The sequence below is a fragment of the Pavona decussata genome, unplaced genomic scaffold (assembly GCF_977016875.1).
Source record: "Pavona decussata unplaced genomic scaffold, jaPavDecu1.1 SCAFFOLD_223, whole genome shotgun sequence".
Taxonomy (NCBI): Eukaryota; Metazoa; Cnidaria; class Anthozoa; order Scleractinia; family Agariciidae; genus Pavona; species Pavona decussata.
This window is the reverse complement of record NW_028145628.1, coordinates 3,856,554-3,881,626: the sequence shown is the minus strand read 5'-3', so window position 1 is coordinate 3,881,626 and position 25,073 is coordinate 3,856,554. Positions and strand designations below refer to the sequence as shown.

Below are 25,073 nucleotides of genomic sequence, written 5' to 3'. Positions count from 1 at the left end.
ACTCTTACACACTCGAAAGAGACTTATCGACCCGAGCATTTGCGTCGAAAATGAGTTCCAACTTACCACTTCTACCAATTTTTCCGCCATGGTGCGAACCACTCAACGTGAAATTTCGCGCCAGAAAAAAATGAGTCAATTTTTTATTTTTGTTTAGGCCTCGCTTTTTCGTTCGGACCACGTGACCCGAAACGGATTGACCGAGATGAAAAACAGATAGAAGCCTAGGAACTAGGCAAAGGCGGTACCAGTTTATACAAATCGATCCGAAAGCGTAACATTTCCCGATATCTAAGATTTTTTTACATTGATTTCGGTATCGATTTATTTTGTCACGTAATTACTAAAGGACGTGTTCATGCTCAAACTAGAAACAAAATATAAACAAGTGGAGATCCTTGATTACAGAACTGCGTTCGAATAAAATACAAGAAAACAGGCTAGTAAAATAGAAAAGACAAAAAAGAAACAGAAAAGTCATACACATTAGCTTTCGCTGGGAGAGTAATAAATATTTATTAAGGGTGGTCATAAAGTAGTTTTAACAGAATTTTGATTTAGGAGTCTAAAAATGCTCTGGCGGATTTTAATTAAAATGAAAATAAGAGATGATGAAAACTAACAACGTTTCGACATCCACATGAGCCTTGAGAACATCGAAACGTTGTTCGTTTTCATTTTAAAAATGTTTCTTAAAATCGTTACTGATGTTAATTTAATTGAGAAAAATAAGCAAAGGGGAAAAAGACATATCTGGCGCTGTGACACTTTAACGGGTGAATATGTTATAAGTAGACTGAGGACTATTCATCCTAGATTTTTAGCGAAGTTTTGCAGTTAAAATGGTGCCCGACGTCATTCGACATTCACTTCAGTCTGAACAGGTTTCGATAGCGCTAAAGCTAAGCGACGTACGCACCGAAGTGTGCATTGGAAACGCAAATATTCATACGGACCACGTCAGGAGGTGACCGCTTTACGCAGATACGTGTACAACGTGTCTTAACAATTCCAAGTCTTCAACTTGTATGAAACCCATTACTGTCTCACTATTAAAGGGGATGTTTTTATGCTGTAAAGGTGGTTTTCAATGTTGTACATGACATCCTGTAAAAGCCCTCGACAAAGATCAATCATTTTCATCCAACCAATAATACAAGGACATCATGCGCCTCATTTAAATTTCAGGGGAGTGTTCGGGATTAGACCTTAATCCGGCCTAAGAAAATATCTAACCGAATCCTCTTCGGCAAAATGTTAGCTCTGAAAATTTCATAACACTGGAAAAGTTACGATTCCTTTCGTTTTCCGGGGACACATTTTGTGTGGCAAAAATGCGAAAAAAGTTCAGCTAGCACTTTCATAAAGCCAGCAACAGCTCAGTTGTAAAATTCGAAGAATTTAAGACACCGTTCCCTGAAAATTTCTGCGATGTAAATTTCAGCTGAAGCGATACGAAAAGACCTTACTAACTATTAGCTCCCACAAAACGATCTAGAAACACAGGAGTCAACATTCTAAGTATAAAATGTGCTTAACGATTCTCATCACTGTCTCGATGGGTAGCTCTGATAATATATCGCATCACCAAACACGAAACTGGGTGATAAAAATGATCCATCGCTTATCCGAGCTTGTAAGCAGATTTGGCTGTTGTAAATATAATTGTAAACTATCCTAAAAACCAAACAGTAGGCTTCCCACATTTACATATATTGTCACTCACATTAAAGCCAACATTTAAACCTTAAGGTTGCGTTCTATTGACCGTGTTCCGAAACAGGAATTTATAAACGGAATAGCTGTTAGATTTATCTTTTTAGGTAAATTTGGGACTCCATTTCTGCAAACTTTGGTTGATTCACGATAATTTAAGGGCCATTTTGTACTCCATTAACAAAAACCTTTCATGAAGGTTTTCTTGTCATCATTGCATGTATTCTTATTCCAGAATAGGGTCAACCGAACGCACACTGAGTGTGATCGTTCAGCTGCCGGAGACCCATCTATGTAACAGTTTTCCTTACCTTACTTTTTCTGAAGCCCGTTCTTTACCTTTCCTTTTAAAACGTGAAATGAGAGTCCAGATGAGACCAGAATGAGTGGATCGAGATCACGTTCTCGACAAATGAAATGCAGAAACAAGTAAAGTGCTGCCTTTGTTGCCTCTAAACAGTGGAAAATTTAATAAGAGCATATTAAATGTCCGTCACTCCAGATTGACGTTTGTAAGGCAAAGTACATGGCAACACTTTATAGGTTGTAACTGCCCACAGAGGGTAATCAAATAAAAAAGCTTTCTGAGGACCCGGTCACGAAAAAGTTTTAACGTCGCAGAAAGTTTCAGCCCGGCCAAGCAACCTGAAAACCTTAAATGAAGACTTCAATTACCAACCTGGCTGAAATGATCTTTGTGATTTTGTATTTCTCATCTTTGGCCCTCTCGACTGCATTATTCTCCCACCCACGTGATATGGTGTAATTGCGCTCAGGCAGCAAATCGTCGTCAATGGCAACACAATCTTAGTCTGTGTTCTCCCTCAACCTAGCTGAAATTTGAGCGCCGTTAGAAATTTGCCTTAAAATTGGATCCTCCGATCCTTCCGAGCACTAAACAACACTGACAAGGCCATATGTACAAACTTCTCAGCAGTTTAGTTCTTTTTTGTGTGGACTATGTTAATAAAAGTGAAATTGTTAAATAAGCAACTATCCATTACCTAAGCCAAACGCGTGTGTTTGCCTATGATTTCGTTTTTCTGTTAATGAGATTTTAATTATTACGGTTGTCAACAAGTTGCTAGGCAACTTTTCTCATCTTTTCGCTGTTTTCATTTTGAGCGCCTTTTTGTAATTCTTAAGCAACTCAAGTAGCTTTAGGATAACAACATTTTTTGCTGACAAATATCACAACATTGCAGACACCGTGTTTCAAAATCTAGCAGATACTGCCTTGAGAGATGACGTCACAAAATTTAATATCGATGTCAAACAGTTATCAGATAGTGTTCGAATAAGTAGTGCGCCACTTACAAACCACGTGGGTAATTATAATCGCTAAAAACATGTTTTTGTACATGTACTTTGACTAACCCGCGTAGAAGTCGTTTCCGTTTCCTTTGAGCCAAGCGGGGCAAGCACGAAAGACGCACGAGGGCATTGGGCGAAAAGGACTTTTTTGCTCCTTTTCGCCCAATGCCCTCGCGCGTCTTTCGTGCTTGTCCCGCTTGGCTCAAAGGAAACGGAAACGACTGCTACGCAGGCTATACTTTGACTTATAATAATGACTTTAACAAATCAGCGACCGATTAGGAGAACACTGATCCACCGTAGAAATGATAAGTACAAACTACTAAGACATTAAGCAATACATACCAATACAGATGGGCCGACATCATCCCAGTTCGGCCTGGAGATTTGTATTCTTGTATTCTTCAAAACAGATCCAGCCAAAGCTGACTATACAGTCGTTGAAGGCCAGTTTGTACCAAACGCGGCAATGTTCATCCCACGAGCTGATGTGGCGGACTTCATAGTGTCCATACACTATGAACATACGGAAATGTGACTGGGACAGAAAGTTCATGGCCATTGGCAGAAAGTCGTGACATGGATTTTGATTGATAGCTCGCGTTGCAAGGTGATTGGTTAACACGTTCATAACCAAAATACCTTGCGGTCTTGCTAAGAAAATACAACGTAGAGTTTAAATACATGTATAGAAAGTGATGTATCGTTGTTGAATAGCAAATACGTGTTAGCAAACTCCAAAAGTTCTTATGAACCACACGGTGGATGAAGTGGACATTAATATCTATAATTTTAACTAAACAGATGATAGCGAAGAAATCGATACGAACGAAGGTTTTCGAATCATTACTAATTCACGAAGAGAAAACAAAGGTTTGGAAATGTGATGCTAATTATCACAAAATTTTTAGTGAACTTTTGCTTTGAATTTTTCCAAGAATTATTAATGGTTTGAGAAGCTATATCAAACACTTGAAAGAGTGCGTGTTTCATCCGATTTCCAAACACCTCAAGTTGGTCTTAAGAAATCGGATGAAACAGTTTTTCTCGTGCTTGAGATATCAATTCCACACCTGTCTTGATTTTCAACCGTTCGAGACGATTCCTTATGCTTGGGCTTCAGCCTCTTCCCAGTCATCCTTGGCGCGTTGTCAAACATCGAATGTGACGTCACCCGCTGAGCCTGTCGGCCTGAGCGATTTCGTTCCCAGGCCTCCGTCCTCGTTCGATAGCCGCGATGAAGCCTGGGAATGAGGCTACTTGCGGTTGCCTTCCTCAGTGTTTGTATGGAGTTTTTATGGCGGCTTGCGCCACGGTTGAATACCAGACTTAAAAGGATGGTTTACGCGTCCGATTCCAGTGTAAAAATGCTTACACACACGACGATGACGTTGCAATGACGGTTATCACTCGCACTCGGGGACGAGATTCTAATTTCAGTGACGCTGTTTATTGTACTGGTGCTTCTATCCAGGGGGGAGCAGTAATGCTCCTAGTTGCTTATTGGTGGGTATCATGTGATCCCATCCATGAGGGTTCTGATAGTAATACCCCTACTAGCTTCATGCTATAGAAACTGGATCTAAGTGCCTTCACTAATTGAAGGGGTGCATGGAATAAAGCGTTAAGTGACTTTTGATGTAAGGTCAAATTCTCCTTTTGTTTCACAAGCAAATACAAGGCAATTTGGCAGGAGAATCTAGTAATTTATCAGTCACTTTAGGGCTTTTTTCCAGGCACCCCTTCAATTAGCCATTTGGCTTGGGCTTAGATCATTCTGTCTGCTGCTCCTGTTATGCTGTATTATTATGTCCAGTATTGACTTGACTTTATTCTTACTTGAAGAGTAAAATTACCGGCTGTTGGAATCCACCTAAAAACACAATGATATATGAATTCTATTGTGATCCTGGACAAGGCTGTGATACTGATGTTCAGTTTTGGTACAGACTGACTCCAAGCCCAGTGGGAGCAGGTCAGCCTACACTACTTCTACCAAATGATCATCTGGAAATACGGTTTTAATTAATAATACTTTAGAAATACACAGGCAACTATAAACTAACGATATGATGTTCCAACGTTTAGCTTTTTCTAAGTACTGAAAAAATGCAGGAACAAATTTGATTGTTTAATTAACGAAATGCTGTACATAAAACAATTAAGACCACGCTTGAATGTACAAACTGATTCGATCCGCGCCATTAATGCAAATCTAAGATCTTACTCTGTTGAACTCGCTTGTATTATTCATTCCTTGAGAATGGCGTCATGACGTCGCCGAAACGTCGGAACATTATATCGTTAGTTTTTTTCTAATAATTAGTTTGAGTATCCTACCCCACACGTGTGGTGTTGGTGGTCAGGGAGTAGAGGGATGTCCACAGAGACATACCCACTGGATTAACCTCCCTCCCCTCCCCCCACCTCCTTCCCATCCCTCGAAAGGGAAAACGTCTAGTCATTTCCCCTTTACTTTTTTCCCTGGATAATTTTCCTCTCCAATCCGTGCGTGGATGCTTCAACTGCATTTGCCTCTTTATAGTTTTTGTAATAAAAGATCATTTTCTTCTAGTTTTACAAGGATTCTAACGATTCTGTGTTTTTATCCGTAAAAAAAAATTGTCTCTGAACAAAAATTGTTCAATATGTGAAAGGATTGCTTTCGAATTGCAACACAGGAGGAAGTTTTAATAATACGTTAATTATTTAAGCAATAGAGGACTTTTTCCGTGTTTACATAGCCTCATCTAAACACGAGGGGGGTTGGGAGAATTCGAGACAGTTATGCAAACCCGAGACGCAGTCGAGGGTTTGCATAGCTTTCGAGAATTCTCCCAACTCCCTGAGTGTTTAGATGAGGCTATGTAAACACGGGAAAAAAGTCCTCTATTGCTTTTATAAAATATTTCTAAAAAAATAGTTCGACAAATGAAGGGAAATTTTGTTTATTTATTTCTTGATTGAAATAGATGTTCTCAGTACACGCTCTGGACAATCGTTTTTGCTACTAGCCAATGAAAACGCGCATCTGACAACACACGAACCAATCAAAATTTACGTTATAAAACTCAAAATCAAGTTGAAATTTGTGGCAAGCGTCAGCGAGCCCCGTGTGGATGACGGCGATTTCAGCTTTGAATTCTCGTCAATCTTACAGAAAAATACCGAACATTCGGTGAAAACTATAAGAAATGTTTAAAATATACGATTCTGTAAGGAAAGAACTTCAAGATGAGGAGTTTATTTAAGCTGAAAATGAATGTCACTGTGCATGGTCGCTCTTGAAAGTTACGTGAACTTGCCCGATGTGGCAGCCTGAGATGGCTGAGAAGTCGAATCGCTCATCGTGCCTTGTGAAGTTTTGCTGTTTAAGAATCATAGCACAAGCAGCGGATCCAGACTGTGAAGATGCTGCTGGTAATAGTAATCGTAGCAGTAGATTATTACGCTGAGAAAGTCTCAGAGAAAATACATTTTATACAAATTTGACAGCCAAAACACTGCAACCGGCCGTACAAAGTTTGATTTGAAACATTTAAACTTATAGCCTGTAGCATATAGTTTTGTGTTCATTTTCGTGTACATTTTTTGAATAAAGAATGTCTTTTAGAGAATTTTATTGTGGTACTCAGATGCAAAACCTTGAAAAAAATTTACTGCGTATTTGTTGCATATTTTGTCGTCTTCACTTCAGCTCCCTCGACGAGGTTGTCTAGCGAGGCAGGCAAAGCGCTGTGGTTCTTCTTTCTTTTGCTTTTTTTCCCTCGGGTTCAGGGGGGAGGAGACAGGCAAACCCCGATCAAAATTTTGGGAAATTTTTCACCATTTCCTTAACAGTTGTACTTGAAATTACTTTGCGAGTCTTGCGAAAGCTTTGAAATGTTTTCAAATTGTGCCGGGAGACACAGAAAGCGTGACGTCACAACCGTGTTTACATACTCTCATCTAAACACACCTATCGACCAATGAGAGCGCGCGTACTATCTCAAATATTTTATAAAATTGTAATAATAGAAATTTTATAAAACTGCGAAACAGAGAAAGGAGACGACAGCTCAACCCAACGTAGTTTCATTTATTTTTGTCAATCAAGATCCCAGTATACTACAAGCTATCAGGTTTATGTCCTCTTCTGCGACCACCTTGTTTATCTTTCAGCAGGTAACTTCACGCTTTCGTTTTTAGAGTGGCACCGCTTTAAATTCTGTAAGTAAAGAAAAAATAGCAGTGCTGTTAAGCCAAACACAGAAGTGGGTTGACAAAACTGCAGCCGAGTTTTTTTAAGCAACGGCTTCGAGCTCTAATTGGAAATTGGATGAAACACTCTTTCGAACTTTTAATTGAGCTTCTCGAACCATTAGTAATCCATGGAGAAATTTAAAGCAAATGTTCACCACATTGTGTGATAATCATAACGTTTCCCAACTTCCTTCACCAGAGTGATCTGCTTTGTTTTCTCTTTATGAATTATTTTAAAATAAATCAAAATTAGTCAAGATGCCGGATTCCGCGTTTCGTCCATGCATAAAGTACAGTGACTTGCATTTCGTTTGCCCCATTCCAAAATGGTGGACCTAGACTAAATAAAAAGGCCCGACATGCCTCGTCCCCAAGCCAAACCCCTTCCCTTGTACCTTCGCGGTCCAGCTTCCCGTCTCCGTCTTCATCGGCATTTGACAGGTATGTTTTAACGAGTATTGTAGGGACAGTCTGGCCGCTACTTTTATCCATTGCCTCACGTAGCTCGTGTAGCGAAACGAGTCCATCTTTATTTCCGTCAGCCTCGTCAAACTTGTCCTGTCAGGAAGCAGATATTCGTTATTAGCAAGCTGCGGAACTTAGAAAATATATCTTGGAATAGCAAATCAATACAACCACTCACTGCCTAACGTTAGGTAAGATGATGAAATGTAAAAATTGAATTAAAGCAGATGGTTGCAAGACAATAAAAAGGAAAAAAATATTGCCGAGGGGGAGGAGCGGGGCCAGGCAAGCTCTCTATTAGGTCAGCCCCAATCCTCTCGCGGTGAGCATCGCTCGTAGCTCCCACTATAATCCTTTCGTGGCTGATTTAATAGAGAACTTGCTCACAGGCTAGCGTAAAATGCAATGTGCATGATCCAAGGTAGCATTAATGGGTGAATTACCGGAAAATAAAGCAAAGTGTGCTCGGACTTTTTTCCATGTTGTTGGGGAAAAACAAGTCTACGGCAGTTTTGTATGGTCTATACCAAATGACGCCATAAAATGTTCAAAATCTGAGACTGCAACCACTCGCCCGCGGCTCGTAGTTCCACTTGACGTTTAAGGTCTGTAAGAGTATAGAACATAGAAAACATCGACGGCAGTTTGAGTCGAATCAGATCACAATCTCATCCCCAGTTGCCCGCGCCAGTTTCTGGTGAGCGGAGGGTTGCTTAGTCTAAACACTGGGCAGGAGATTGGATCGCCAGTCACTAGGATTAAAGACGAAAATTGTTTAAAACTTACATCATCTTCTTTCAATAGCGGCCTGCTTGATCCAAGGGAAACAAAAATGGCCACCACCAGCAGAAACAACAACAACTTGGAATTTTCCATGACGCACCGGCGCTGAGGTAAGAAAAAAAATGGGATGCAACTGTGATGATTGTTGAAAGACATTGAGTGCCACGGAGTTTTTGTAAAAACAGTATTGTAAGCCTACTCAAGCAGACTTGACCTCGCTGATAATGTAATTTGATATATTTTTGTTTGAATGGAAAAAATTTGTCCAGTTTTCCTGTAACTAGGGAAGGCAGTTTTTATCGGTCTCCTTATTGACAAACTTCGTTGTATTATGTCTTAGTCACCTGACCTGAAAACGACTAATGATTAATAAACTTTATTATTACTTTATAATAACTTTATCAGACGTGTCGATGTATTTACTGTAGCTAAACGGTAAGCTAATTGAGGACACCTATCTACTACAAACCAATCTAAGATACTAAAACTATTTACAGGGTGTAGGAACAGAAATAAACAAATCTAAAACAGGTGTACATCAGTCCGTAACCAACCAATCATAGAGCAATTCACAGAGCGTAGTAAAGAGAAACCAAAGCAACGCGAAATTACTTTCGACCGACTCAACTGAAAATTTATCCAAGTGTGATTCATATTAATTAAATCACCGGTGGAACGCAGTACTTTCGTGTCTATTGAAAGCCATGTTACTGCTATATGTAAAGCAGGTTTTTATCATCTTCGAAATATTAGTCGCATAAGAAAATACATCAGTTCGTCATACAACTGAATTCCTCGTACATGCCTTTACTATCTCCAGATTAGACTTTTGCAACTCATTGCTGAATGGACTGCAGCCTAAACAAACTTTGATGAGACTTCAGCATGTTCAAAACGTAGCGGCCAGGGCCCACTTGCTCGAAACATGGTTAGCGCTAACCCGGGTTAAAAACCATGACAACCTATAGGTTTTAATACCTCTTAGGCCCGGTTCAAACGTCGCATTTCACATGTGCCGAATATAACGCCTATTTTAGTCGTCTAGAATAATTAAATGCGGCATTTGATTCAGACGTCGATTTTTTTTGTTTCCGTGCTACCAGTTGACGAATGCGGCTTGTTTGAAGTAATATCTTCATTGCCAACAGCGTGATGAAAAGGCGCAGGTCGAGTGAAGGCCAAGATGACTCATCTTGGCCTTCACTCGACCCGCGCCTTTTCATGATCATCGTTTCATTGAAGCACGTCTCACAATATGCCGCAGATTTTCCCTCTTTCCACCTTGGAGTGTCCTCTTCATTTTCACACCGAGCACCTCATACAATAATAATTGCTGTACGTCAAACAAGTATATTTTGTTTTTAAAAAGCACGAACTGCACATTCCTTCGCCTCTCGCCATTTTTTTCAAAGTGCTGTTTAAACTCTTTTGCGCATGGCATTTACGGATTGTGATTACAAAATGAATCATAATAATTTACTATAATTTATGTATTATATTCGGCACATGTGAAATGCGACGTCTGAATCAAATGTCGAACTTAAGTCAAATATTCGACTGTTTCAGTCGCAGATTCGACATAAGTCGAATTTAATTCGAAACTGTAGAATTTAATTGATTCAAACGTCGCATTTCACATGCAGTTAATTCTCGACTCTTATTCGGCACATGTGAAATGCGACGTTTGAACCGGGCCTTAACCAATGGTTAACGCTAACCATGGTTCGAGCAACTCAGCCCTGAATCGTTACGCTTGTACCTGAACGTGAACACATATCTCCAGTATTGTATGAACTGCATTGGCTGCCAGTACAAGAGCGCATAGCATAACTGGATGACGAAAAAGAAAATGTTTAGTCTCCTAAAAAAAATTACGCTATTGTATTCTGATCGCCACAGACACTGGAAGAAGGCGCCCTGCAAGAAATAAGTTTCGAGGGCTCAACAGAAAGTTCCCACCACCCCTATATTTAGGGGGTCAAGTCATTAAAATTAATCGTTTGCCACCTTGTTTAAAAACAGTTTCAGGTTAAATGCACCCGGTCATTTACAGGGCGAATTTTACACAAAAAAATCAGCGATCGAGGCTACAGAAAAGTTACCCAAAATCATGCATATATATTGCGCAAATGATTAGCTAATGAGCGGATGGTTACTAAGCGTCGATGATAGGTCGTTAAAAGCATTTTCATCAAAGAAACGCAAAACAAAAGTCTCCTGTATCCTGTATGCATTTCAATTTAAGAATGTTTAACTTAAAACAGAAACAGATGAGGTATAATGCCAAATGAAAACGCAGGTTGACTTTTTAGATAATGAAAATTATCTTAAAGACAATTCTCGAGATATATTTTGAATTACATTCCCATTTACATTTTCGTGTGAAGTTTACTCCCTGTCATGTTCTTGGAACCGCCCGATCTAATTTATTTTCATTTTCATAGAAATATTAGAAGATCTTTCGCTATGTTTACATTTAGTTGGGACACCGAAAGAAACGTTTAAAGTTAAAGGTTCAAAGTAATTGTCATTTGTATTTTCTCAGATCAATTTTCTCCGAAAACAAAAGAAACTGGTATTCTACTTTTACCCAAGTTTGAGGTGTCATCATCTCTTTGGTTAGCTTATTCATCCATATTGTAAGGAAACAAAACAAAGGTCGTGCCCTTCGTGTGCTTCTAACATCTATTTTACAATAACTGACCAAATTCCCGCGCGCTGATTGGCTCGTAGCTATTGTCTATAAGAGTACAGACAATAAAAATGACGTCAAATGTAACGCGCGCGCTTTCTCAACGAAAAAAAAATTGCCAATTCCGCTCGTAGTTTTTCCATGTTATTGTAAAAAACAAATCGACGGCAGTCTTCTATGGTCTATACTCTTATAGACCATAAAATGACGCCATAAAATGTCCAAAACTTGGCAGTGAAACCACTCGCCTGCGGCTCGTGGTTCCACTTGAGTTTTGAACATTTTTTGACGTCATTTTATGGTCTATAAGAGTATAGACCATAGAAGACTGCCGTCGATTTGTTAAATGCAACATCTTTGCTACCTCCACGGTCTTTGAAGCCAATGGTATAGTTTCATAACCCTTTTTTCGACCAACTATGATTCGTCTACCATTTAGAGCATTAAAAATTGATATTGCCAAAGAAACGATTAAAGTGCTTATCTAACAATTAATTTAGCTGAATAACAGCTGAGAAATTTCCATAACGTTTCTGCCTTTATGAAATTTGGCGAAATGTATGAGCTGGTTTTTTTTAACACTACTTACACTTCTTGCAATAATTACGATACTTACATTGTTGACGATACTTCTTAACTATACATACAATATCTACACTACATACAAAACTAACGCTATGACTGCTTATGACCAATTACAAGTTACATCCCACATTACTTACTACACTATGCTTTGACATCTAATTTTTGTGACTTTTACCGTTTAAACGTTATTGAGCAATAATATGCATTGTTGTTTTTCATATTTAGCACGTCATCGAGCTAACTGCTCGAAGAGGCTCGTGTGGAAAGTGTTTAACGGGCCCCGGTTGTTCAAAGAGCGCATATCTCTATCCAGCACATAAACTGTAATCCAACCAATACATTTCATCTGCTGGATAAAGTCATCCACTGTTTGAACAACTGGGTTCAGGTGTTTCAAACTTTTGAGTCTGTGGATGAAATGCTTAAGTGTGACCATTCAAATGAAAGCTATTGAGCAATACTTTCCTGTGGTGCTGTTTATTATGCTGTACGAGTTGGTTCTAACTTTTGAGTCTGTGTATGAAATGCTTAAGTGTTCCAATTCTTAAAAAAAGATACGGCTGAGCATTATTTTTCCGTTGGTGTTGTTTATTACGTTGTTCAGTTTTTGGATGAACTTTTCAGTGACGATTCCAATGGGAAGCGACATGTTTAATGATTCTGTGAGTTTTCCAGTTTTTATGCGACCAAACCTCACTTATAAAGAGCACACACATAATTCTACGTTCTATAGTCTTACCTTTATATCTCTTAAAAAGCCTGAACTGACGAGGATGGTCAAGACCAGAGAGGAAAAGTAGAGATGGATTCTCGATCAATAATATGCTGTGAAATGATTTGTGCCACCAATCTTTTTACTCTTATAAAAGCTCAAGCAATATTTGAATGTGAAATTAGTTTATTTGAAAGCACGTTAGGATGCATACAAATAACTTACAATGGCTGTCAATCACGGCCCATTTTACAGTTGCATGCTTAGTGACCTAGCCTTTTGATTGGAAACGAGATTGACGGTGACTTTGCTTCGATACAAACTTCACTGCTGTTCAAATGTAAATGAAAACTGCGAGGTTTGTATGAAAATAAAGTTATCCCAGCCTCGTATCCAGAGGACACAACTGTAAAACGGGTTGTTGTAATTTAAATTTACAATTCTGTTATGAAACTAATTTTAACATTTCGATTTAGTTGTCAAATAGCTTGCAATAACTTGTGGCAGTCGGTTATTTGCGATTTAAATTGAATGTCAATCATACTAATTAGCGAACCCCTCCTTAAAGGTTGAAGCTATCAAAAAATTAAAGTACTTCCACTTTTCTCACTTTCCATAGTACTCAAAACCTTTTTGTAGCTTTTATCCATTTTAAACAGTTGGACTATTGGACCTTGTTGGTGTGTTTAAACTTTTCGTAGCGCTTTTTTTTTTGTGTGTGAAATAAACACCATCTGATCATACCTGATATGCAGTTGGCAATACTTTGTTAAATGACAAAAATTGTCAGTGATGAAAAATGTTTACAAGTAAATTATTTTGGGTTAAAATAGTTAAAGGAATTTTGTTTATTTACTTCATATTTTATTCGTTGAAGACAATTCACAGGACGGTTGTCGAAAGCTCATAACCTTTTCAATTTTAACCAGAGAGCGTTTTAAAATTTTTTTAATCATCATGAATCCTGGTTAGGGCTCTTCAATTTTCTTACGAATTGTTAGTAGTTGATGTTCATTTTAAAGATGAAGATATGAAATAACCATATCTGTATTTTTAAGGTGTTTTTGAAAGTAAATACTATGATCTTAGGATGAGTATGAAGATAAATATCCATTGTTGTAATTCTGCTAACAACCACATACTGAATATATAACTTGAGGACCACGTACTCACTTGATTTATGGAAAAGTTTAGCCAATCGTTTTCGATGAAGAAGGCTAACAACTTCAACAAATCGACTACTTGTACAATTTTTAAGCAACAACTTTTAGTGTTTTTCAGATTATTTTTGCGAAACATTTCTGTATAAGTCTAAAGTTTGTAATTTTTATATTGGTCGCCCTCTGTTGTATGGAGTTAGATCAGTCTTATTTTCTAACCAAGGGGAATCAGCTCAGTTAATTCAGCGAGTTAAATCCAGTAGACACACACAATTGTGGTTGTAAATGGTTGCTTGTATTTCAGAAGTTCACTCTACATTTCAGCTACAACATTCTCTAGTCAAAAACTTCTCTCGTTGCTTTTATGTTGGTCGGAGTATGATTGACAACTTACTGTCAATCACTCGTCAACTACTAATGTAGGCTAACGTAAGCCTTCCTGTGATTGGATAGTGTTGGAATTTGTAATAGGTACCTTCCCTTTATTTATTGAGGAAAATGTACCGTTCTTTTAAGGTTTTCATTACGTTATTCGAAACGTCCAACCAAAATAAAGCAACGGGAGAAATATAAAAATTACAATGATCGAACATTTGTATCGATAAAAATTACACATTAACAATGATGAGTCTGTAATATACCAGGATGAAGTTTCAACTTTCCAAAAAAGGAAGGCGGCACTACAAGTGCACATGTTTACAACTTTAAGTTACCTTATTAAAAATACAGTACGTGGTTACAGAACAAAAAGTATTGACATTGATAGTCACCTTCAAATGGAAAGATCTAAAGATTATTATTATTCAAATAAGTACAGTGAAAACTAACTTTAATAACAAGATATCGGCTGGTACAAATTCGGTAAGAAACGCTGAAACGATAATAACAAGAAGGATGGCCATTTCCAGGCAAATGCCAGCGAAAGGTTAACTTAAGGCCAGATACGATGAATTACAGGCAGCTTGACCCTATGTAAACAGTGTATTGTTATTGAGGAAAAACCAATTTCAAACATTCTTGACGGAAAGATAAAGTTCCTGAGAAACAGTCCAAAACAGAACACCTGCTTATACCAAATTTACACCAGGAGGAAACAACATTTAATCGGAGCTAGATCAGCATTGCACTAAAACATAAATAGAAGGATAAAGCATTGAACTTCTTTATATTTTTATCCCTTTGATACGAATATTCTCGCAGACAAAGCATATTTTATATAACTTCCCAACACCGAACAATAGATCAGTAAACCCAAGGAAGAAAACCAACGATAAAATAATACAAGTGTGAGTTTCTAAATTGCTCGTATTTTTATTGTTTAACACAAACCCAAGCTTTACGGTGAACTTTCACTAGGAAATTTTCTTAGGCTCAACTTACACATCGAAGGCATGGATTTTTTTAAATTATTTATTTGCAATAATAACACTAAAATACAAAGCTACAGAAACACATACACACAAAAAGGGAATACATATAAATTGCTTACATCAACATACGTAGTACTGATTAACAATTACATTAATAATTAATTAATTCCATGTGAGAAAGCTAAGAGAGATAATAATTACTTACATCAACATGCGTAGTACTGATTTACAATTACATTAATAATTAATTACATGCGAGAAAGCTAAGAGAGATAATAAGTACTTCAGGTTAATCTTTCTTTTATAATTTTCCATTGTGTTTTTAAATTATTTATAAATTGTGTACGTTGAGCGAAAAAAAAGAAGAATAGACAAACAAACAAAAAAACAAAATTACTTACCTCTCCTGGGTATTAGAATACCAACTGGCTAAAAGATAGCTCAATGGTGCTAGCTAGAAAGGTACACTCAAAAACACTTGTAATAATTTACCAAGTATGTCGAGAAAAGGATCTCGAAAATTAAAGGCCTTTCAGATCCTCGTGGGAGTCGATTCTCAATACTCTAGCGGTGATGTCTGTTTTCAAAAACAAATTACCGTTTACAGTCCACGTCTTACCATTTCGATATTTCTTTTTCAGTTTTCTCACCTCTTTAAAAAGCTCGGCTCACCACGCCGTTAAATTTTCATTAATAAATACCTTCTCTGCTCCTACAACTTTCAAGTATCTTATCGCGTATTTTAGCATTATATATTGTACAGTCCGTAATCCAGCCTCTGGGCTGCAATGGATTTTTAATAAAGCTATCTATCTATCTATTAGAAGATTTAATCTAGCTTTCAGTGTACAGTTTGCTCTTTGCGTTATAATTGCTAAATCTGGCGATGATAGGTCGGGGCTTTTCTTTGCTTTTCGTGTTCATTCGATGCGCAATGTCTATGTCGCCGGGTGTTAAATTTACTTGTAGAAGTTTTCCTAATGTAACAACGTTCGCTACATTATCTTCTTCTTCATGTTCAGGTATTCCGTGTATAACCAGATTAAATTTTCGAGTATATTGCTCAAGGTCATCATGTTTGGCTTCGATATCATTCAGTCTTTCATCCAACTTATCCACCTCTTTCTTGGACTCCAATAGCTGCTCCTCGAGTGATTTTACTCTGCTTTTTAAGCCGTTATTTTCTTTGACAAGAGTGTCGACTTGTCCTTTGGTAATTTGCAAAGTTTCCTTTAGCTCTTTGTAATTTCCTTTAAGGGATTCCACGTCTACGACCAACGTTTCCGTATTTGTTTTGCATTTAGTAGTAAGGTTTAAAAAAATGGCCGGCGTTCTAGTAGACAAAGTCTTAGCCTGTACACAGACGTCTCATATTTCCTGTGCTTCTTGCGTGTGAAGAAAAGGAAGTACGTTGAACTAATTTCGTTTCTGAGAAGAAGGTTATGAGATATCTCTTAGTTTATTGTTTAAATCCTTCGTTTTTGTCATGAAAGAAAAAAAAGCCCGTATATATTTTAACGTTTTTACTGAAACATGGGCTCCCGATTCAAACTAAACTATCCGGAATTAATACCATCGTTTTGGTGGTTTGAGGAAAGATTCCTATCGAATTCCATCAGAGGGGGAGGGGTTGGGGAGGAGAGCCCCAAGAAGAGGGACCATTTTCAGGTCTCCACAAGGTTTGTAGCCAGACCTTGAATATCAACAATATCAACCCAAATATCTCATTTATTGTTATCAATCAAAGCCTCTAAGCTACAAGATATCGGAACAATTGAGGTCACCCTAAACGCTTGGCTTGTTATTTCTTGTTCTGTGACGTGACCGCCATTTAAATCTTTTGGTGCTACAGCCACTTTTTAAATTCTGAGAATAAATCAAAATAACAGGTCAGCTAATTAAGGGCAGGCTTAGAATAAAACAGAGGGGTAATGACGCTATGCAACAATTTATTAAGCAGTATAGTATTTATCATATCGTAGGTAGGGCTTTTTTAGGGTTTGTCGAATATGATGGTGTATGCCTGTCTTTTGCGATTACTGCTCTTCTCCCGGGTGCGCGCGCATCCTTTTCGGGGATGTAAGCGAGGGGTCGTTTTCTAAGAAATAACTATTTTGCATCGGTTGATGTTTGAGTAAATTATAGGACGACCATGTAGGATAAGCTCCCAACAGAGTATATGTAAATACTCGAAATTACCCTCTAGGAAAACTGTAGCAATGAAGACTAGTATGCGTAGAACTGCAGTGAAATGAAAATACTATATTCTGTCTTAACAGGAAATCAACTCTTCAGATGTGTTTCTTGTTTCAGTTAAATTCAGTGTTTGGAATGTTACTGTCAGGAATTTGGCCCATGGGCAGTCTGTGCAACAGGCCATATAGTTTGCTGGAAGCGAAGCAATCTGATCATTTTTCCATCCACTTTTGGAATGTGCTCCTCACCTTTCCTTCCCCTCTCAGTATTTTATAAGTCATCCTTAAACTCAAAAGATTCCCACTTGACTAGAAAAGAATAATGTGGGCTAAAGATTCTTAGAAATAACTACCGGACCAATGTCCTTAATTTACTTTTACATATTTTTTTATGACGGCCATTCCTCTTAGGTAGGTGACTGACCTGTTTTGTCCAATTTGTTATCTCCATTGGCATCTGCGTTATTAAAGTGGTTGTTTACAACCGTGAAAGGCACCTTGACACCACTTTTTTTACTCATAATAATTTCGAGCTCGTCCCTGTCGACCCCACCATCTTCATTGGCGTCAGCCATTTTAAAAGTGATGTCACCTTCCTGTTAATAAGAGAGAGCAGGTATTATAGAAGCCATACGTGTTTAGAGTCGGACCCTAGTAAACGCCAGGTTCAAATAAATCTCTGGTAAGGACTTTAGGAATCCTTCACATAGTAAGGTATATGAGGAGGCTTCTCCCGAAATAGGTGGCTTTTTTAATCTTGTAGCATTAAAATTTTATAAGTTTAGATCTACTACAACTCGCGAAAGTAGACTTTGAACTAAAAGAATGGTAATTGAATCAAAGTACTTGAGAGGGTGGAAAAGATTGAGTGGACATTCCGGGTAGGATTTTAGCTCATTTGTTATGTACAAAAGGAGCACCATTTGAATAACAATGTCTTGCTTTATCCAAGGCGCATCACTTTCATTTTCTCGTCAGTTCAGTGTCCGTGTCTTGTTTAAAACACCCAAACACACGGTTATAACTTTTTAACATTTGAGTAAACATTACTAAATGTTGTGACTTTTTCATATAATTTTATGCGATCGTATTACCATGCGATGATGTTACCATGGTTACCAAATTTTGACTTGGAATTGAAAAACTCCTGTTATTGGTGAACAAATGAACAATATCTTTAATTCTAAGACAATATTTTAGTTTTATTTTATTATCGGTTTTGCTTACTCTTTGAGTATTATTTTTATAGTACTTTCCCCAAGTTTTGAGGAAGTTCAGAAAATCAAGATGGCCGCCATTTGGAAATCATTACGTAATGCATCAGGCAATTCCAACAGTACCCATAACCCCCCACCCCCTCCCCCCTTGGGCCGACCCTTGGGAATAAATATTTTTTTTAATAAATTAGCAAATGCCCAACAGCCGGGACAAACTAGTTGTTCAAATGCCCGAGATAATGGCTCAAAAAATGTTTTATTTCTTCTTTTTTGATCTTACTTCCAATAAAATCTGAGCTAATTCAGGCCAAATTTAGTCCTAGCTAGGTCTTGTTTCCTGTAGAATTGTAAAATAGGTCATTCTGCAGCTCTAGCGTTTATGTCATATATAGACGTAATAAATAAAACATTTACTGTATTTACCGATGAAATGGTCATTAAAAGAAGCGTTAGGTGAAAAAAGTGAAAAGGACAAATGCCCTGAGGGTAACTGGGTGGAAGAAATACCCGACCCCCGGAATGAACAGTGTGGGGAAATGCCCCACTATTGTCCGGGGATATGGGCACAGTTTGAATTGACTGGTGCATAATTTCTACGTCATAAACGTCATCACTACCCGTTACGTACATCGAATAACACATCTTTTGACGTGATTATTTATCCTTCAAGTGTCATTGTCATAGCTTTAATCCTCTCGGAGTAATGGAGGGTAGGGGATGGCCAGTTAACAAATTTTTAAGGCCTAAAATATAATTTGAAGAGTCCCACTGCTGAAAAAGTTTGATGCCCCGACTCCTCCGTCACGAACGGTAACATATCTAAGGTAAACCAGTTAGATTGAGAAAGCAACGAGCACAGCTTACCTTTGTCTTTTTCCCCCTGGGCTTACTCGTCACAAGGGAAACAGTGACGGCAATCAGCAAAACCAACAACAGCTTGGAATTTGTCATGACGGAGTTTCAGTTGTTCCACTGGCATTGGTACCAAAGCGAGAAATTGGGAGGGGACGCATGCGTGAATAAGAAAATGGAAATATAGAGATGAATTGTGACGAATAAATTCGAAGTCTCCTGGTAATAAGACCCTCTTCCCTCCCCCCACCCAAACTACCACCATTACAATCAACATTGTACCTATGAGGTCTGAAGTAACAATCTTACACCCGTATTATCATTGATCTGTCCGTTGATCCCTTTGCTTGTAAACGTTTTGCAAAAGATTTCTAAAGGTTTTCAAGCATTGAAACGTTTAACATGACGTAATAATGATAAGGCCTATTTAAACTGTTTCAACATTTGACGAACATTCGTTCAGCAAAAGTTGAACGGATCGGATGTTGGGCAAATGTTTGACAAATCCTTGATTCAACCAGCTTTCAACATTTTTCACACTTTCAACAATACTGAACGAACCCGTTCAAACGCCCCCGACAGTTGAAGTCAGCCCTTAACCATGCTTAACACTGAACTAAAACTCGAACTCAATCTTTCATCAGGGGAAAACACAGTTTTAAATAGAAGAAAGATCCTCGCAGTTAGTTCGCAACTTAAGCAGTTGCGAAAAGAAAGCCTGAAAAAAATCTAGTTGAACGGGATTCGAACCCATGACCTCCGGCGATGCTGGTGCAGTGCTCTACCAGCTGAGCTATCAAGCCAACTGGGAGCTGGTCATATTGTGCATTCGGTAGAGCAATGCACCGGCATCGCAGAGGTCATGGGTTAGAATTCGAATTAGTTTTCTTGCGGCGTCTAGCGCGTGAGACTCATTGGAAAATATTTCATGGTCAAACTTTATAAAACACGATTGGTTTGGTTTGGATTCCCATTGGTTGAGAAACTAGCGCGAGTTTTGTTAACCAATCACAGAGCGTAATACAGCGTAGTAATGCAAAACTAAAGCAAAAGCGAAATTACTTTCGACACTCAATTGAAAACTGCTCTAGTAGCATAAAGTTCAAACTTTTTGCCATCACCCTCTTTTGTAAGCCTGCTAAGACTAACCAGCTTCCTACTCCAACATTGTATCCATGCGATCTGATTTTACTCCGGTATTATCAGTTATCTTTTCGGTGTCATTCTATTTTGAATGGAACGAACAGCTTCGAACTTAGGTATCAGATAAAAACTACTAATAACGTTTTTAAACGCAACTTAGGAAAACATATTGCCAGTTAAAAGAATACCAAACGTTTTCGTTCATCAAGATCCTTATACGGAATATGTACTCTGACAATGATCTTGATGTCTGAAATATTTAGCATAACATTGTAACCTAATTTTAATTCATTTTTTTTATATCCAGACAATGTGTCTTTAAAATTTTCGAATTCGAGTTTGAATACCGAAGATAACCGATCTCATCTAAACGCGGAGCATGTTTGTTTCATTTTTCTTTCAGTTTCCACTATTTCGATGGAGGATACATATACAACTCATAACGCTTCGAGGAAAGTTTTATTGTATAATGTTTTAGCGGTGTTCCTGTAGAGCTTTGATATGACACTGATCCAAGGCTCGACCAGAAGCTTATGACCCCATGGGCTATCGATATTACTTATAAAATTTTTAATTTAATCTTCTTCAAATCTAATTTTTTATCCTTTGTCTTAACTCACCAACAGCCCTCGTCATTTCTTTTTATTTATAAACATTCTAAAAATCATGAAAACATTTCGTAACATTTATGAGTTTGCTCACTACGAAGCCTTTGACGGTTGAAAGTATTGTTGAACTTAAATTAATCGAAATCTCGATGAGTTAAAGGGGGCAGTGTCATCGAATTTTGGGTCACTGTGAATAGCCGAAAAAAAGTATTAACTTCAATGGAGTAGTTAAAATAATGGTTTAGTTTTGTTAACAATAACCATACTAGTGCACAGAAACTACTGTTAATTAAGTTTGGCTGCGGATGGCTTGGATGGAAATGGATTGCAACTTGAAAAAATTTGCCAGGTTTTTCAAGTTCATCCTGTGTATTTTAGAGAAGTCGCTAAAAATTGATTACGGTGTTGTAAGAGCAATTTCATGTAACAAAACAAGTTCGTTGTAAAATATATACTTTAACAGTTTTGACCAAACTGCATTAAGTAAGACGCAAGTCTGATGAAAAAAAAATAACGTAGCTTTAGGTAAATTTGATCCTCCCTCAAAATTCGAGTTCCAACTATTCTGATATATAACAACCTTTGAGGATCAAATTATTTTAAAGCCCCTTTTAAGAGAAGCCTTAGAGTCAACTTGCACTGAATAGCTTTCACAGCATGAATGACTGCGAGTCAGAGAATGGTTTCTTAGGAGTCAGGCTTGTCCTTGAAAGCATTTAGCTCAACAAAAACGAAAACATCCCACGGGTGATTTTGATTTTGAGAAGGTTTGCAGGGGTGATTTTTAACTTAGCTCCTCCTAGTTCTTAGAAGTAAATGCACCTGTTAGATGGTAATTCGGGCCTTCATTTCCTTTATATAGCTAAACCTACAAGAATGTACATTCTTACACTTTACATTCCAAAAATGGTAATGGACGTTTAATATAATTATAAGACTAAACACTGATCAACTTAAAATTTATAGTATCTGGGGCTAATAATGTTTTCAACCGTGGGTGAAGGGCTTCCATATAAAACGACAGGAACAATCATAAAAAACCTTAAAGATACCAGAAACTCGTTTAGATGAGTCAAATTCATTTACATCCAAAATATGAGATACCAAGCTCGATTATACTCAGTAACAGCGGCGGCGCCTTAACTTTATTAGAGACGTCACCGTATAGCTAAATTATGAGTACGAGGTTAAGGGGTTTTCCAACCGAGAAAGATAGCGCGCGTCAGTAAAATACTGAATCTTACTTTTGCAGGAAAATGAGATAGCTGTCGTCATTTTGCTACGAGATTTTGTCCGAACGGTGTACTGGCGAAAACAAGTCCTCAAAACGTAGGTGATCTCGTCCTTTCGTAATCACAAAGGAGCTTGGCTATTAATCATTCAGAACAACCGTGTCAAGTTCGTAAGTCAAATCTCGTACGGTTGTAGTCGAACCCGTACTGGAATCTAATAGTATCTTAAACCGTACCATTTGAAAATCCCACTTCGTCATAAAGGTAGGACGACCACCCCGCGTCTTTCCCTGAGGTTAAATTTTTGGGGGATAAAATTATGTACTCCATCATGCTAAATAGTTGACTGGTCTCACCTCCACTGAAGGCTACTGTCAAGTACATTTCGTATGGTGCTGTGTATTTTCGTTGTACAAAACGTTCTCACCAAAGATGTTTCACCAAACTGTAGGAGTTCATGTTGGCAATTACTTCCCACTCTTGTTAAGTTTGACCGAATAACAAGTGCTCTTGATTTCATTTGTTTGTGCAATTTTCTTGTTCTCGGCAATTTGAAATGTCTCAAGTAAGCCACATATAAAACCTTATCGCGTATTTCACGAAAATAATCTGAGATTTGTGATAGTTTTCAACGTCAAAAGCTATCCTGTTGTCGTTGTTGGAGTACAAAGAACTTTACGTTTCTGCTGACAGAGGGTTTTACTGTACTATAAAAAACAACACTTCCAATGAAAATAATGAGTGCCGGATTATTGTTTAGTTTCTGTCAGTTCTTCAATTTTTGGCTTTTTCAAAGCACATTAATTTTAAGTCCTAAGGTAAAATCCTGTGGTTCTGCACGGTGTGTCCATGTATTACGTTTTTAATTGTGATCATTTGAAAAGCAGTACTTTCCTGTAATCATGTTTATTATGATGTACATGGTGGCTCTACCATTTGAATCTGTGGATGAAAACCTTAAAAGTGTGGCCATTTAAATGAAAGCTACATTTATACTGAGTAGTAATTTCCTATGCTGTTATTTATTATGTTGTACAAGGTGATTCTAACTTTTGGGGCTGGATAAAATCTTTAAGTATGATGAGTCAAACGAAATGCCGCGTAGTAATTTAACCCCAACATTTTGCTGACGCGTTGTTCATTTTCACTCGCGCCGATAAAATAATATATATGTATGAAGACATCTGAATTTCACATTCCATGTCCCAATCAAGTAGTAAAGAATTACATATAACATTGACTTCTGAGAGGCTGCCTCATTTCCTTACCTTAAGAGTTGTTCCCTGAAATCGGTTCGCCTTCTTGATCAAACTAGTAGACGTCTGAGTTCGGCCCGTTCTTTTGCCGAAACTCAAAACGTATTTGAATAACAAATTGCGAAGGTGTTTGCAAGGGTTTATGACAACATTACAAAGGGGAACATTGGGGAAGCTCCCTAAATCACACCAGGTGACAACAATTAATATGTGAACCATGCTTATTGCTTATTTCCATCATGATTTATATTGTTATAGTTAAATTAAATTTGAAGGTGGCCATTGACAGCTGAGAAGAGGCTTGTTGTTGATGACCCCATTATAAGCTAGTTTTATGACAGGAATATCTTCGTGGAAGATCACATTTTTTTGAGCAGGGACCAAGTGTAGATTGACCATCAATAACGACATAGTTCTTTGGTACGGTTTTGTTAAGTAGGAGTGGTCCTCCACATCTAAGCAGGACTATGTATTACCATGGACTACGATGAATTTATCAATTTTATCCTAGCTTTTTGAATTTCGCTTTCACATGTTGTAGTTATACGAGTTCTTATGACATATGTATCTAGTAGAGTAGATTATAACTATTGTAATTAAATCTGTATCTGTTTGTAGCTTTTGTAACAGGGCCTCTCTGAAAACCACCATTTTGTCAGAGAGCACCCTGTATACACTATTATAAATAAGTAAATAAATAAATAAATAAATAAATAAATAAATAAATAAATAAATAAATAAATAAATAAATAAATAAATAAATAAATAAACAGACCAAGTGTAGATGGACTAATGGAAAGTCATAGTTCTTTGTGTGAAGCTTCATTGGTGCGGCTTTGGTCCTTCACATCTGAGCAAGAGCGAGGTTTAGAGGACCTATTCACGCGCTAGTATGTTATATAAGATTACGTAGGGACACCACATTTGAACAAGAGCCAATGCGTGCAGTTTGACCACCCACAAATTTAGGATTTTAGGGTCGTTACCGCTAGGTTTTCATTACAGATAAATTTATCACTGCTATTGTATATGCCGAGGCCACACAGCTGTAGTATCATAGGTCCAGGAATGCAACTCTGTTGGTACCAGCCAAAGTGTGGTGCCTACCTACGCTTGGTGACCAAGCCTTTCAGTCGGCTGCTCCGAAACTATGGAACAGTCTTCCGGCGGAGATCAGAAACATTCAGATCCTCACATCTTTTAAACAAGCTCTCAAAACATTCTTTTTTAAGATAGCTTTTAATTGATTTACTTATAAATTTTTAAGATAACTTTTTAACAGATTTATTAATTTGATCTTATTGCTGTTATGTGCATATAAAAATATTTCTTGGTAAAGACAAAGCAAAGGGTACGAACGAAGGTTTTGGTGGGCTGGAATTGACAAACAAGTAGAAGATCGGTGTAAGACATGTCATAGCTGTCAACTAGTTGGACTGCCCACTCCACCAGAGCCTTTGAAACATACAGAATTCCCTAGCCAAACTTGGATTGGCCTAGCAGCGGATTTATTGGGGCCCTTACCTTCGGG

At 37.8% G+C, this 25,073-nt stretch overlaps 1 protein-coding gene and 2 long non-coding RNA genes across 7 annotated transcripts in view; all 3 read right to left on the bottom strand.

Moving 5' to 3' along the window:
- The window catches only part of LOC146459249 (uncharacterized), a 38,147-nt gene that overhangs the window by 11,440 nt on the left and 1,634 nt on the right, over nt 1-25,073 (bottom strand). For 2 of the 4 annotated variants that reach the window (XR_014858023.1, XR_014858026.1), the window contains exons 1-2: nt 3,376-3,400; nt 2,028-2,168 (exon numbers count right to left, since the gene is read on the bottom strand). The exons of 1 other annotated variant lie outside the window; for it this stretch is intronic. This is a non-coding gene — a long non-coding RNA (uncharacterized LOC146459249). Of the gene's footprint in view, nt 1-2,027; nt 2,169-3,375; nt 3,401-25,073 lie in introns of those variants that run through there. One more of the 4 variants, XR_014858024.1, reaches the window with a different exon arrangement.
- The window catches only part of LOC146459248 (uncharacterized), a 28,780-nt gene continuing 10,795 nt past the window's right edge, over nt 7,089-25,073 (bottom strand). The window contains exon 4 of the long non-coding RNA XR_014858022.1: nt 7,089-7,237. This is a non-coding gene — a long non-coding RNA (uncharacterized LOC146459248). The remainder of the gene's footprint in view (nt 7,238-25,073) is intronic.
- LOC146459250 (calcineurin subunit B type 2-like) lies at nt 16,750-23,632 on the bottom strand. 2 transcript variants are annotated; one of them, XM_085089952.1, is made up of 4 exons: nt 23,555-23,632; nt 19,309-19,423; nt 17,659-17,826; nt 16,750-16,905 (listed from the first exon to the last, which is right to left on the bottom strand). In XM_085089952.1, the coding sequence occupies exons 2-4, from the start codon at nt 19,400-19,402 to the stop codon at nt 16,886-16,888; spliced, it is 282 nt and encodes a 93-aa protein (XP_084946078.1). In that variant the 5' UTR covers nt 19,403-19,423; nt 23,555-23,632; the 3' UTR covers nt 16,750-16,885. The 2 variants fall into 2 exon arrangements, with proteins under 2 accessions (XP_084946078.1, XP_084946079.1); XM_085089953.1 differs by having other exon boundaries at nt 17,659-17,830; nt 19,316-19,423.